This window comes from Schizosaccharomyces osmophilus, chromosome 1 (assembly GCF_027921745.1).
Source record: "Schizosaccharomyces osmophilus chromosome 1, complete sequence".
Lineage (NCBI taxonomy): Eukaryota > Fungi > Ascomycota > Schizosaccharomycetes > Schizosaccharomycetales > Schizosaccharomycetaceae > Schizosaccharomyces > Schizosaccharomyces osmophilus.
This window is the reverse complement of record NC_079238.1, coordinates 131,584-144,825: the sequence shown is the minus strand read 5'-3', so window position 1 is coordinate 144,825 and position 13,242 is coordinate 131,584. Positions and strand designations below refer to the sequence as shown.

Here is a 13,242-nt window from a genome sequence, read left to right as displayed (position 1 = left end):
AACTGAAAAGCCTATGGAGAGTACTAAATAAAGTCGGAAATGAAAATTGATTCATTTTCGAATTGTTAAAGAAGCAAGTCTCTGTGTAGATTTTACTAAATAAATTTGAGATAATAAGAAGAAAATAAAAGGAATCATTTATTAAAAACTTTTATGGTAAAGGTATACGAAGCTATATTTCCCGGAAAATGTGAAAACACTAAATTTACGATGGTAGTTTCTCAACGGGACTTGCTCCATATGATCTGATAATAAGTAAATGCGCGTCATGTCGAAGTCTAAAGACACACCAAACAAATAATATTTACTATAAATTGAAAAATAGCATACTCGTAAAAAGATAGAATGAAAAGGTAGCCGATGATTTAACTCATAAAAAAATGTCACATTAGTATACAGATTCGATTCCAAATTTAAATAATCATGGTACCCCTATTACAGCTTCTTGTCCATTTACCAGAGCAGCTGAATCTTCTTCAGTTTCTGTTGTAACCGTAATCTTTTTCCAAATAATGGGATAAGCAATTATTAAAGAACCACACAAAAGGGCCCAGCAACTAGCAAAATAATGCATAAAAGGTACATTTAGACTATCAAGACGATAGGTTACCACGGCACCTGTTGATTGTAATGATTTGTAGAATCCCATATAAACTGCCAGTTTGTTTGTATCATTAGTGAGACTGCCAATTATCCAATAAGAGTAATTTTGCCATATAGAATCCATGATGCCATAAAATATATACAAAAATGCGTAACCGGTATATCCACAATGAGTGAAATCTACTTTCTCAAAATCAGGAGCGTTCACCGATTGTCTGGTATATTTCAATTGGAATGCTAAACCTCCACCCCAAATAACACAAACCAATACAAAGACACAAACCCATCCAACTCTTGCACGAACAGCTCTGTTCATTTTAGGATTATCTAAAAGAACTGCCGTTGCAGCAGAGCCTAAAATTTGAGAGAACCAGTACAGCAAGTTATTTAGGGCACGGGTACGAATATTAAAATACGCTAGGTTGACATCATTAAACTGGTATGTATAAAACCAGTTGGAAGAAAAAAACATAGGAAAGAGAAGTAGGATCCAATATTCCTTATATAGTATTTGGACCAAACCAAGCAATTCTTTCTTCCATCCCATACTCTTTTTAACATGAACCAAATTCCCATCTTCCTTGACAGTTTTTTTTGGATTAACCATGAGTAACGCAAGAATACTGCCTAAGGCCATGAGCACGATAAAACCGGCATATGTTCCGTCTCCAGCAGAATTTTGTGATGAATGCATCGTTTGTGCGAGAGGAACAATACTTCCAATAACAGCTCCCATGTTAAAAATGACCCAAAAAATAGCTATGTAACGAGCCTTTTTTTCTTCTGGAGGATAGGACATGATAACAGCTCCTTGAGCTGCCCATAGTATTCCTGCGGTAAGGCCCAAGTAACAACCCCCAAAAATGACAAAAGCCCTGTTGTAAACATGTTTATAGCATAAAAAGGAAGCTGTATAGACTATATACCCAGTACCTCCTACGGAAAGTGATAGTTTCACCCCAATCAAGTTGCAAATGGATCCGCCAAAGAAACCAAGTCCAGCAAAAGTGCTATATAAGGCAACATTGGCTTCATTCGCTACATTTGCGTTTACCTCACCTCCTCCCCCTAGGCCGGATAAAGCATTAAACATTCCTGGACATAAGAAGCAGACCCATGACACAACGATGATTTGTGTTAATGCACTTCCGTACGCCAGACCTTTAAAGCGACAAAACTTTGGTCTTTTGTAAATCCATGAAGATAGGCTTAACGGAGCATTGGCGATTTCTCCATACTCAGCTATTGTTTCCTTTTCGATACCGAACTTTTCTTGTTTTTTTTCCGAACTGGAATCCATTTTAAGGAACTCACGGTGCCTAGTGCCTAGTAAGATGTCCTCTATGGATAGTATGAAGAACTCGGTATATTTTCACAAAGGTTTGGCGACCTCTTGTCAGATTCTATATATAAGCTTCTTGTTTGATGATACGAATGTGATTGAAGATTTAAACGAAAATATTTCCCATTATATATAAACAGCTAAAAAAATTTCGAGTTCTTAGCGTTATCAAACCTAGCATACAATGACTATAATCAAAGTTTATCACCATGGTTTTTTTCTATCTTCAATTGAACCGTAATGTACAAAGTGGTGGAAGAACGTTTTCCAACAAAAGTTCATTTTGAAACTATCATCTCAAATCGCTTCCGGGTTGTTCATTTCATTTGGAAAGCGTTTATAAAAATAAATTGTCAATTGCTTTAGTTTCCTAAAATATTTCTTTTCTTCTCGACATACTATGACTTTATTCGGCAATGAAAGTGACTCATAGGAGGAAATCCAAATATGCTCCATAACAATCGACGTTAGTACTGATAAGATTATACTAACAATCATAATTACGACCCCATAATCCTATCTTTATGAGGCGAAGTTCTTAGTTTTAAGTTAATTTCAGTCAACTTCATTGATAAACGGCTTTGCCAGCTTCAATTTTAGCAATATGTGGTGCCCTCGTAACTGCATTGATAAATAAACTAATTGTATATATTTTGTCCGTTGATTGATTTTATTTGCAAATTATATCTTTCTTTTTTCTCATATAAATAAGTCATAGGGTGAAAATTGACACTGTATCTGTTGTTCATTATTACCTACTCGTTTCAAGATTTTATGCTTTTATTATGACAATTGAAGGAAGAGTTGTATTAATTACTGGAGCTGCTGGAGGAATTGGTCGGGTCTTGTGCAAAATGTTTAGCGAACTAGGAGACCGAGTAGCAGGAATCGATGTTGTAGAACCATTAAAAATTCATGGTACTGCAATTACTTTGCAGGCAGATGTTACCAACTCCGAGCAAATAGAACATTCCATTGAAAAGGTCATTCAAACACTAGGTCCAATTGATGTCTTGATAAACAACGCTGGGGCCGCCGATGACACACCATTTGAAAAACTCACTCATGAATCTTGGGATCACGATGTTCAACTAGTACTTAGAGGTAATTATCTTACTCAACGGTACATTATTCCTCATATGGTAAAACAAGGAAAAGGTGGCAGTATCGTTAATATTGGTTCCGTAAATGGACATACTTACCTTGGCTCTCCAGCTTATAGCGCTGCTAAGGCTGGTTTAGAAAATCTCACTAAAGCTTTGGCAGTTCGGTATGGCCCATTGGGAATCCGAGTAAACGTATGCGCACCTGGAACAGTTTGGAGTCCAGCTTGGGATGAGCGTGTCAAAAAGCATCCCGACATTAATGAGAGAATGAAAAGATGGTACCCTGTGGGAAGATTAGGAACTCCTGAGGATGTATCACGTGCAGTCATTTTCTTGGCCGATTCAAAAAATTCCTTCATTACTGGTACAACTCTGTATGTTGATGGCGGCCTACTTGCTGGTAATCCATGTTTGATTGAAGATATCTATTCCGAAAACAACGACTTTTCTATATAATAATTTTTTTATATCCTACTACTATGAAGCTCAAACAAATTTTCTGTAGAAAAAACAATTCACTGTGGTTTTCTCTTATTTCTACCTTGAACTCTTAAGCTTGATGGTATCTCGGACTGAAATATCCCTTGCAGAAATATGTAAAATGACCTTCAAGATAGCATTTCAATGAATATTATCATTCAATTCTTTTATGAAGGAGCAGAGGGAGCCAGAAGTCTTTTTGGCCCGTCCGTCCTCCGTCGTAACAGTGGCCGACATATACAGAACTGCTAAAGATAAATTGAAATAAACTTTCATGCTACAATCAAGGAACTTTTTACTAAATTTTTAAATATGGTTCGAGCTGCTAGTGAACTCATAATGATAAAGATTCTTTCTTTCTATCAAAAAGAAAAATGCCTTTCGGGTCGCTTCAAACGGAGATACATTCCTAAGGAAAAGGTATCTTATTTCCGATATCCTTAGATGGATTGAGATGAGATAAGGTCTAATACGTTTTCGATTTCGCTGGTTTAATTCTTATACAAATATATATATATATATATTTAAAGAATGGCTAATTATCTTCAAGTGCTTCCATAACGTATCGACTTTCAATACAAAATGTGGAGTTCCATCATTGCTTTCTTTTTTTTCTCTGTATCACTATGCCAACCGACTTTGATTTATAAACGCTCTTACAATACATCGGACTTAGTTTCATTTAACGCTTCGCTTCCCAATGTCACTATTTTTGCTATGGGAGGCACCATCGCTGGGTCTGCTTCATCAAGCAGTGAGACTGCCGATTATACTGCTGGTGCGGTAGGCGTTAAAGCACTGGTTGAAGCAGTTCCCGCTATAAAAAATGTTTCAAATGTTCGTGGGATCCAGGTGACTAGCGTGGGCAGTGAAAACTTGACTCCTACAAACGTTTTAAATTTGACTCATTTGATATTGAATGAAGTTGCCAAAGATGATGTTCACGGAGTTGTCGTAACACATGGTACTGATTCTCTCGAAGAAACCGCAATGTTCTTGGACTTGACTGTAAACACTACAAAGCCAATTGTGGTTGTTGGTTCAATGAGGCCATCTACTGCAATTAGCGCGGATGGCCCCATGAATTTGTTAAATGCCGTTTCTGTGGCCGCCTCTGATCGTTCTGTTGGAAGAGGCACAATGATCTTACTTAATGATCGTATCGGATCTGCCTTTTATACAACGAAAACGAATGGAAATACCCTTGATACTTTCAAATCTTATGAGGCAGGATTCCTTGGTATGATTGTGGATCAAAGACCTCATTTCTATTACACTCCTGCTACACCTGTTGGTAAAGTTCAGTTCGATGTTAAAAACACCACGGTGTTACCGCAAGTTGATATTCTCTATGGATATCAAGGATTGAATCCAAAATTAGCAAAATCCGCTGTAGACTTTGGTTCCAAAGGTTTGGTTTTAGCTGGCATGGGTGCAGCTTCTTGGACGAATCCTGGCAACGAAGTAGTTGATGGGTTAATTCGTAATCATAGTATCCCGGTTGTTTACAGTCACAGAACTATGGACGGATATTCTGATTATTCCTATAATGGAATTCCCGCTTATTTCCACAATCCTCAGAAGGCTAGATACATGCTCATGCTTGCTATTAATGCGGGTTACTCTATTCAAAACATAACTGACATGTTCCAACTTGAGTTTTAAAAGTGGTTATGTTTTTTCCTATCAATTATTCTCTTTTTATGTTAATAACCCAAGTATTTTCTCTCTCTTTCTCTCTTTCTCTCTTTTTTTGCCACTTTTTGCCAACATATAGAAACGAGTCTTATGCTATATGTTCTGGAAACCCTTTTTCACGATTAATTAATGAAATCAAATACCTCGAATATCGTTTGCATAAGATAATAAAAGTCACACGAGTATAAATCGTTTAGTAAGATGACTAAAAAGCAAATTTAGTGGTAAATTTAATGCTTTCAATGCTTCCACCAGCATGGCGGAAGTTCGAGTTTTTTGAAGCATTTATGGGTGCTAAATTTATTACTCAGTGCTACTTTTTGGAGTTGCAACTCAGTGTTATTCCATATTAACTTTATTTCAATTATTTTGCATATATTTAATCTTTTAAACAAGTTACTTTTAGCCTTGCCAGTGTCATCTTTGTATAACGGAATTGAATTTTCTCTCCGGTTCCTCAAAACGGGAACATCTTTACCTTTGTCATAACTGGTATACGATATTACTAATATTTTGATATTATTATCGTATAACAATAAGGATTCATAAAAGTAATAAATAAACAAAGAAACTCTTGAAACAAAGAATTGAAAGAAGACAAAGAAAATAGCTTTAGACAAAGACTTTGTTACAAATTATAGAAAATGCAAATTACCTGGCAAATCTTCAGATTGGAAGATTTGACTGATCTAGCCAAATAAATTGTCCTTACAACTTACTTAGTGAATCAGATCCCTGGAAGCTATTACTTTTTTTCTTTAGTACAAAAGCATCCAATTTAAAAGTCAAGCATACTATTTTATTAATTGTTATTACTTACATCTTTTCCGTTGAATACTTATTCTCATAACAAAAGAAATTCGTCCTGTGACAAATATATCTTCCAATCTGAAAGTGGAAATCTTTTTCGTTTTAAGTACGATTCATTCGAATAAAAAATGGAAGTGGAATCTGAAAACGCTGGATTTGAAATTGCTCTTCAGCAAATGCAAACACAAGTGCGTGCGTTGCAAAAGGAATACACTAAACATAACAAAATGATGTCTGATCAAATCATGGCCATGAATCAAGAAAGGATGGCCGAAAAAATGAGTAAAATGGAGATTGACGAAGATTATATCTATGAGAGCCCGTTAGACATCATCGACTTGATATCACAGAATTATGGCACAAAATACAATTTATACCTAGACGAAGTCAGAAGATACATACCAAAAACATTTACGGGAAAAAACAACCAAAACTTAAGTGATTTCAAGGATGCACTGGTAATGATCTTCAAAACAGTTCCACTAGTGTTTCCAACTGATCGTGAAAAAATCAACTATCTTTATGATAGAACTGGAGAACATTATCAAAACCAAATTAAAGAGATTGTGAAAAAACCCGGAAAGAACAGAACCTTCGAATACGTCTTTGAACAAACCCTTGAAAATGGAATAAGTGATTCTTGGTTAGAAACATTGCATGAATATTTAGAACAAACACCAAATTTGGATCTTGATTTTCATGATTATGAGAAATGGCTTAAAAGCTTAGATCGAGAAACACATAATAGGGTTACTATCTTTTTAAGTCTCAAAATGAATCACCGAAGCCTTCTTCTAGATCATGGGTATGAAAAAGGGGATATACATCAAGCAAGGAAACAGACAAAGAGAAAGTTATGGTATACACCACTTCCAAAACCAACGAAATATACACGCCAACAGTTTTCAACACCGAAACTGAAAACTTGGAAACCTAATAAGCGCGAACAAACCAAACATTTTGACGACTCCAAAAATGAAGCGAAACCAAAGTTAAATGAAATACTAGAACCTAATATGGACTCTAAGAGAAATACAACCATCCATATAAATAAATTATATTCGAGAGAGCGAAGAACCAAGTATCAAGATGATGAATTTTCTCAATATTCTGATGTGGAAATCAAAAACCGCAAGGTCAATGCGTTCATAGACACAGGCGCAAATGTGTCAGTAATGAGAGAGGATTTAGCCAAACAGTTTGCAATTAAATTCAATAAAGAATATCGAATATTCGAGAGTATAACGGAAGACAAACTCGAAGTTAAAGGAAGTTTAACATTACCAGTAAAACACAACGATCGAACGTATTACGAAAAGTTTATAATTACAACAAAGGCACAGAATCCAGTTCTTATCGGATGGACGCTTATAAAAAGGATATTAGGAAGCTGGAAAAGCTTATTTGACTGTGACAAACTCAAGGACCAGAATAATAACCCCGACGAAAACAAAGATAAACTTCATGAAATATTAGTGCCGTTCGACAAAGTATTCACAGATCCTACAAATAATCCGTTACCCGAACACTCAAATAGTGATTTAAAGATCGAACTTACAAACGAATTGCCAGATCATACACCAAAACTAAGGCCTTATACACAAAAGGAATACGCAACAATATACGAAAAGGTGCGCGAATTATTAAGTCAAGGCCGAATCCGCAAGAGCTCATCAAAATTTATGTGTGCTCCTATAGTTGTACCAAAAAAGGGAACAGATAAATATCTTATGGTTATAAATTACAAACCACTTAACGCCATTACAAAGAGGGATAATTATCCATTACCTAATTTCGAAGAAATTATAAATTGGCTAAGCGGAGCCAAAGTCTTCAGTAGAATTGGTCTGAAAGAAGCATATCATTTACTTAGAATTCGAAAAGGCGATGAACAAAAGACAGCCTTCAAGACACCCTTTGGAGCATTTGAATACAAAGTAATGCCCTTTGGATTAACCAATGCGCCAGCAAATTTTCAAAGATATATTAACCAAGCACTTTTTCCATACCTTGGAGTTTTCATTATCGTTTATTTGGACGATATTCTGATATTTTCCTCTTCAGAAAAAGAACACGAGGAACATTTACAAAAAGTATTTCAGAAGCTACAAGACGCACATTTATATGCAAATCGAGAGAAATGTACCTTTTTCCAAAAGAAAGTCAAATTTTTAGGTCATATCTTCTCCGACCAAGGACTTGAGATTGACCCAGAAAAAATTCAAGCTGTTACAAATTGGCCTGAACCCAATACGTTGCGACGCCTACAATCTTTCTTAGGTTTTGTTAATTATTCTAGACGATTTATGCCGAATCTTTCAAAATTGGCACGACCGTTATATGATTTAACAAAAAAGAATGTCAAATACAAATGGACCGATCGTCATAAAGAAGCCTTTGTCAACATCAAGAAAGAACTAGAAAACGTTTCTATGTTAAAACACTATGATCCAACAAAAGAAACTCGATTAGAAACTGACGCTTCCGACTTTGCCATAGGAGCCATTCTATCGCAGAAACAAGAAGACAACGTTTATCATCCAATAGCCTTCTATTCAGAAACATTCACAGATCGTCAATGCATTTGGCCAACATGGGAAAAAGAAGCCTATGCAATTATTGCTGCTCTCCGAAAATGGTATCATTTCTTAGCTCACACAGAAACACCATTTCAAATATTAACGGATCACAAGAATCTAACATCTATGTTTACAAAAATTCGCACAGATACTCGTTCCAAAATCAATAGATGGGCAACAGAATTGGAACTATACAATTTCGAAATTCAATATCGACCTGGCCGAAAGAATGAACCAGCAGACGCAATCTCACGTCGCCCAGATTATAAAATCACTGCCATCAATCAACTAAGTGAAGCAAATTATCTAACAAATGTTTTCGATTACGTTCGCAAAGAATACTCCAATCATAAAAATTTTCAAAGAATCCTAAATGGAGACAACGACAATCCGCAATATACAATTATAAACGGCCTCATCATTAATGATAAAAGACAAATTATCATCCCAACAGTTCCACAACTAGTTCAGTTGATATGTTATCAATTCCATGACCATCCTATTTCAGGAGGACATCGAGGAAAGCTGTCCACAACAAATCGCATTCGCGAAAAGTTTTATTGGCAAGGAATGACAAGCGATATCCAAAAGTATGTTAAAAATTGTGATATATGCCAGCACAGTAAAACTCGAAATCATCAACGCTATGGTCAATTACAACCACTGCCCATTGCAGAAAAACCGTTTCAACATTATTCTATGGATTTTATCGTTGGATTACCAGTATCTCAAGGTAAAGATGCCATCTTAACAATTGTTGATCGTTTCACCAAAATGGCTTGGTTTCTTCCTTGTAATACAACCACGACCGCAGAACAACTGATCGCAATGTTCGAATCTCACATCGTAGCTGTATACGGCAAACCAAGAGACATAGTTTCCGATCGAGGACCTATATTCATTTCTGATAAATGGAAACAATACCTCAAAGATCATAATGTAACACTCAGATTATCTTCTGGATCTCATCCACAAACGAATGGACAAACTGAACGTGTTAACCAAATAGTCGAAAAATATTTACGTTGCTATATGCATGACAACTTGGAAAATTGGGCTACATATTTGAAGAAAGCACAGTTATGTTACAACTCTGCTGAACATAGCGCTACCAAAGTAAGCCCAATAAAGGCTGCATGTGGTATACAACCTATACTAACAAAATCGGATATGCAATTAAAAAACGATCTCGGTACATTATTTTTATCCTCATAGACAGAACCTGTTCACGACATCAGAAATCACATACGAAAAGTGAATGAAACTACAATCGCAAGACAGAGATACCGCCGATATTCAAATCCGGTGACCAAGTACTCATTAAGAATGGTAAAGTGGGATTCTTTCATCAAAACAACAAACTGGAACCAACGTTTGTCGGACCATTCGAAATTAAAAAGAAAGTTGCAGAACACAACTATACTTTAAATTTTCCTTGTGAAATACGAAGACGATATCCTGCATCATTTCATGTGTCTGAACTCGAACCATACAACGCAGACTCACATGCAAACAACTTTCTAGCAAACATAACTATCGACCGTATATTAGACGTCGACAACAATTAAAAGCCTTCGCTTTATTACTGTTTATACCATACGAAACTGTCAAACGACTACCTTCGTTCAGTCACTTGGATCCCCACTCACATTGTTCAACAGAAAGCAGATGCAAAACTCGTTGAACTTAACCACAGCGCTTCATCTCGATAGAACCGCAAGGAAAACAAGACCTTTCAATTCAAGTAAGTGAAAGCGTCTTAAGAAGGGAGGAGGTGTCATAACTGGTATACGATATTACTAATATCTTGATACAGTAAACACATTGTATTATCGAATGCGTTATTACAAAAAGTAAATGTTCATTTTTGCGATTGAAAATTTTAGAAATCTAGAACTAAGGTTATTAAGAAGCTGACTAATCCTAGAAAGATATATATACCTATGCTGAGAGCTCAAATCTTCAGATTGGAAGATTTGACTGATCTAGCTAAATAAATTGTTCATAACACTTTGTTAGTGAATCAGATCCCTGGGAGCTATTGCTATTTAATCCAAGTAGTACCAAAGCATCCAACTTAAAAGTCAAACATACAACTTAGTGAATTATTACTACATACATCATTTCCACTGAATACTTGTTCTCATAACAAGTGAGACTTCGCCCGTGACAATGGTAAGCGTATTTATGTTGTGCATGAATTTCCTTATTGTAGTAAAGGAAAAAATCAGATATCAAAAACTGTTTTTTTTAAAATCATACATTTACTTTTCTTTTTTTAACCCAAGAATGGAAAGCAAATTTTATCCTTTAGTTATTGAACGCTGTGAAGTTTACAAGCAGATTCTTTATTACGTGAAGAAGGAATTGTTCCTTTATTTGTTATCGTAGCTAAGTTTTACATCTCCGAAAAAAGAATATACATACAACTAGTAAAATAGACTCTGCTGATTGCCCACTGGTGTCATTAACAAGGTATAGCGGCAGCTAATGTACTAACTTCAGCAAAATTATAAGGTGCTACTACAATGATATTTATACCTACTAGTTTTATTCTATCCAAGCCACGGAAAATTGTACGCCGTTCCCTAGCGGTCCAACCTGCGCTTTCAGACGTCCCCGTCGTGGCAGGAGCAAAGGCGGAGTCGGGGACGTCAATCTCAATAGACAAGTTTGCGATGTCATCGTCTAGTCGATTACAAATTTTACTTTAATAATAGCATTTTTTCAGCTGTGTCGATTTTGCGAGCTTCGATGATTTAAATCCGCAATCGGCATCATCATCACTGACAAACCAAAAAGGGTTATTTGAATTCTGCCATGAATGTTTTAATTATTAGAGGTTAGCCATTATTGACTAGCATGCTAAAATTTAATTACCGTGAATACTATCGACACTGAATTTACCGCCTCCAAACACTTTGGGTTTCCAGTTGTCCAAATGACTATGAAAATGAATGATAGATATTGGGTCAGATCCACTAGAAGCCCGTAGAATTGGAAGCACAGCTGTATGACCAACGCCAAGGGTAGCCAGCCTTGGCAATACCCTTCGATCTTAAGCATAATTGTCTTTCTTAGAATAAAAAGTTGGTTTATGTATCAACACATGACCATTTTCAACCATTAAAAAGATACAACATTGCCACAGTTTGCTAAGGGTACATCACCATAATCTACAATTTTTGCTCACTTGTTAACGGGACTTGTCTCCATCGGTACTTTATTTGAAACCCTTCCTTCAGTATTGCCCTGAGGATAGGCAGCAGAAATACCCAACCAAGGATATAAAAAATGACTCACTAAAAGAGCACGCAGCTTGTATTAATTTAAAACAGGGTAGAATTGAAACAAAATCATTGAGAAGAGGGTGACAATCGATGGAGAACCCGAAAATCCGACCTTGTATAGCAAAGAAAACTAACAGTGAGCCACGCTTTCACATTCATCAACTTCCAAGTTTACATCAGGCTGTTCCTAACAACGAAGCAAAGCAAAAAAAAAAAAAAAAAAAACTAAGATTGTTTTGCCAGAAATTGATTATCAGATCAGATTCAATCTGATCTGACTAGGAACTGGGAACTGGTATGCTACTCATTGAAGGTGTGAGTGTAATGGTGAATTGACACACCTTGGTTATTGTATCTATTATCCACTTCTATTTTCAAAAAAAGATAAGGCAGCTGAATTTTAACGACTTGGATTTCTTCAGATATTAGCGGTAGTTACAAAAAGTCAGCTTAAGCTTCTCGTGTTACTTTAAAATTTTTTATTTATTATTTCCGTGTACTCAATCTTCGAATTTTTCCATAGTATTTGTCTCATTTGTTTATTGTTCACATTATCATTATCGAAAAGACGTAGTTCCCTTTCAATATTTTGAACGATTTTATTAAGCGTCATTCAAGTTTCAAATGTCAAAACAAGCTTTTTTTTGACATATGAGCGATTGTTTGACCAACAGCATTGTGCTAGTCTTTAGTTTAAGAAAATATTTAATGGAAAACCATAAAAGATCATTGAAAAAAATCATGTAAGTAGTACATATTGATTTTATTGAATTACCTTTTCAGTATAAAAGCCATTGGACAATTGCACGTTGTGAGATATGTCTTTTCATTCACCAGGTACCGATGAGCACAGCAAGTGGAATACTTAACAAAGTCATAGTAGTACTACAGACGCAAGATCGTTCAGTTATAAAGTAAGCATTAACTTGATGTAGCCTTATTTAATATCAAGGATAAGAAAAAGGAAAATACAGGGCGTTAACATACTCCATTTAGTAAAACATGTGCAACTTCAGATGATATTCAGAAAAAACTCAGACCTCGTACTTGAAGAATTTTGGACATTCTTTTAGCATAAAAATTACACTAGGCACATTGGAGGCCCCATCAAATATCTGAAACATTACTGCATTGAAATAAGAAGCAATTGACTAATTTCCTTTATAATACTTTAAATTTAGTTGAAAAGGATATCTGAAGTATGAAATAAAACTGTTCACGAATAACCAAAGGGAACTGCGAAAAGAAAGGGACTTGGTTATGGACGGCAACCAATTATTTAGACTGAAATACAAATAGCAATATGGAAAACAAGAAAGAGTAATCTTTCAAAA

At 35.6% G+C, this 13,242-nt stretch overlaps 4 protein-coding genes across 4 annotated transcripts; 3 read left to right on the top strand and 1 right to left on the bottom strand.

Annotated features, from left to right (window-relative positions):
- Nucleotides 1-421: 421 nt before the first annotated feature.
- SOMG_00066 (transmembrane transporter) lies at nucleotides 422-1,903 on the bottom strand (the record flags this gene model as incomplete). Its single annotated transcript, XM_056178865.1, has 1 exon — nucleotides 422-1,903. One exon carries the CDS (start codon nucleotides 1,901-1,903, stop codon nucleotides 422-424), a length of 1,482 nt encoding a protein of 493 aa, XP_056035028.1.
- Nucleotides 1,904-2,730: 827 nt separating this feature from the next.
- Nucleotides 2,731-3,507, top strand: SOMG_00065 (3-oxoacyl-[acyl-carrier-protein]reductase; the record flags this gene model as incomplete). Its single annotated transcript, XM_056178864.1, has 1 exon — nucleotides 2,731-3,507. The coding sequence occupies one exon, from the start codon at nucleotides 2,731-2,733 to the stop codon at nucleotides 3,505-3,507; it is 777 nt and encodes a 258-aa protein (XP_056035029.1).
- Nucleotides 3,508-4,113: 606 nt separating this feature from the next.
- SOMG_00064 (L-asparaginase) lies at nucleotides 4,114-5,196 on the top strand (the record flags this gene model as incomplete). Its single annotated transcript, XM_056178863.1, has 1 exon — nucleotides 4,114-5,196. The coding sequence occupies one exon, from the start codon at nucleotides 4,114-4,116 to the stop codon at nucleotides 5,194-5,196; it is 1,083 nt and encodes a 360-aa protein (XP_056035030.1).
- A 971-nt stretch (nucleotides 5,197-6,167) lies between these two features.
- On the top strand, nucleotides 6,168-7,413 carry SOMG_00063 (uncharacterized protein; the record flags this gene model as incomplete). The annotated part of the gene is made up of 2 exons (XM_056178862.1): nucleotides 6,168-7,345; nucleotides 7,383-7,413. 2 exons carry the CDS (start codon nucleotides 6,168-6,170, stop codon nucleotides 7,411-7,413), a joined length of 1,209 nt encoding a protein of 402 aa, XP_056035031.1.
- Nucleotides 7,414-13,242: the final 5,829 nt, after the last annotated feature.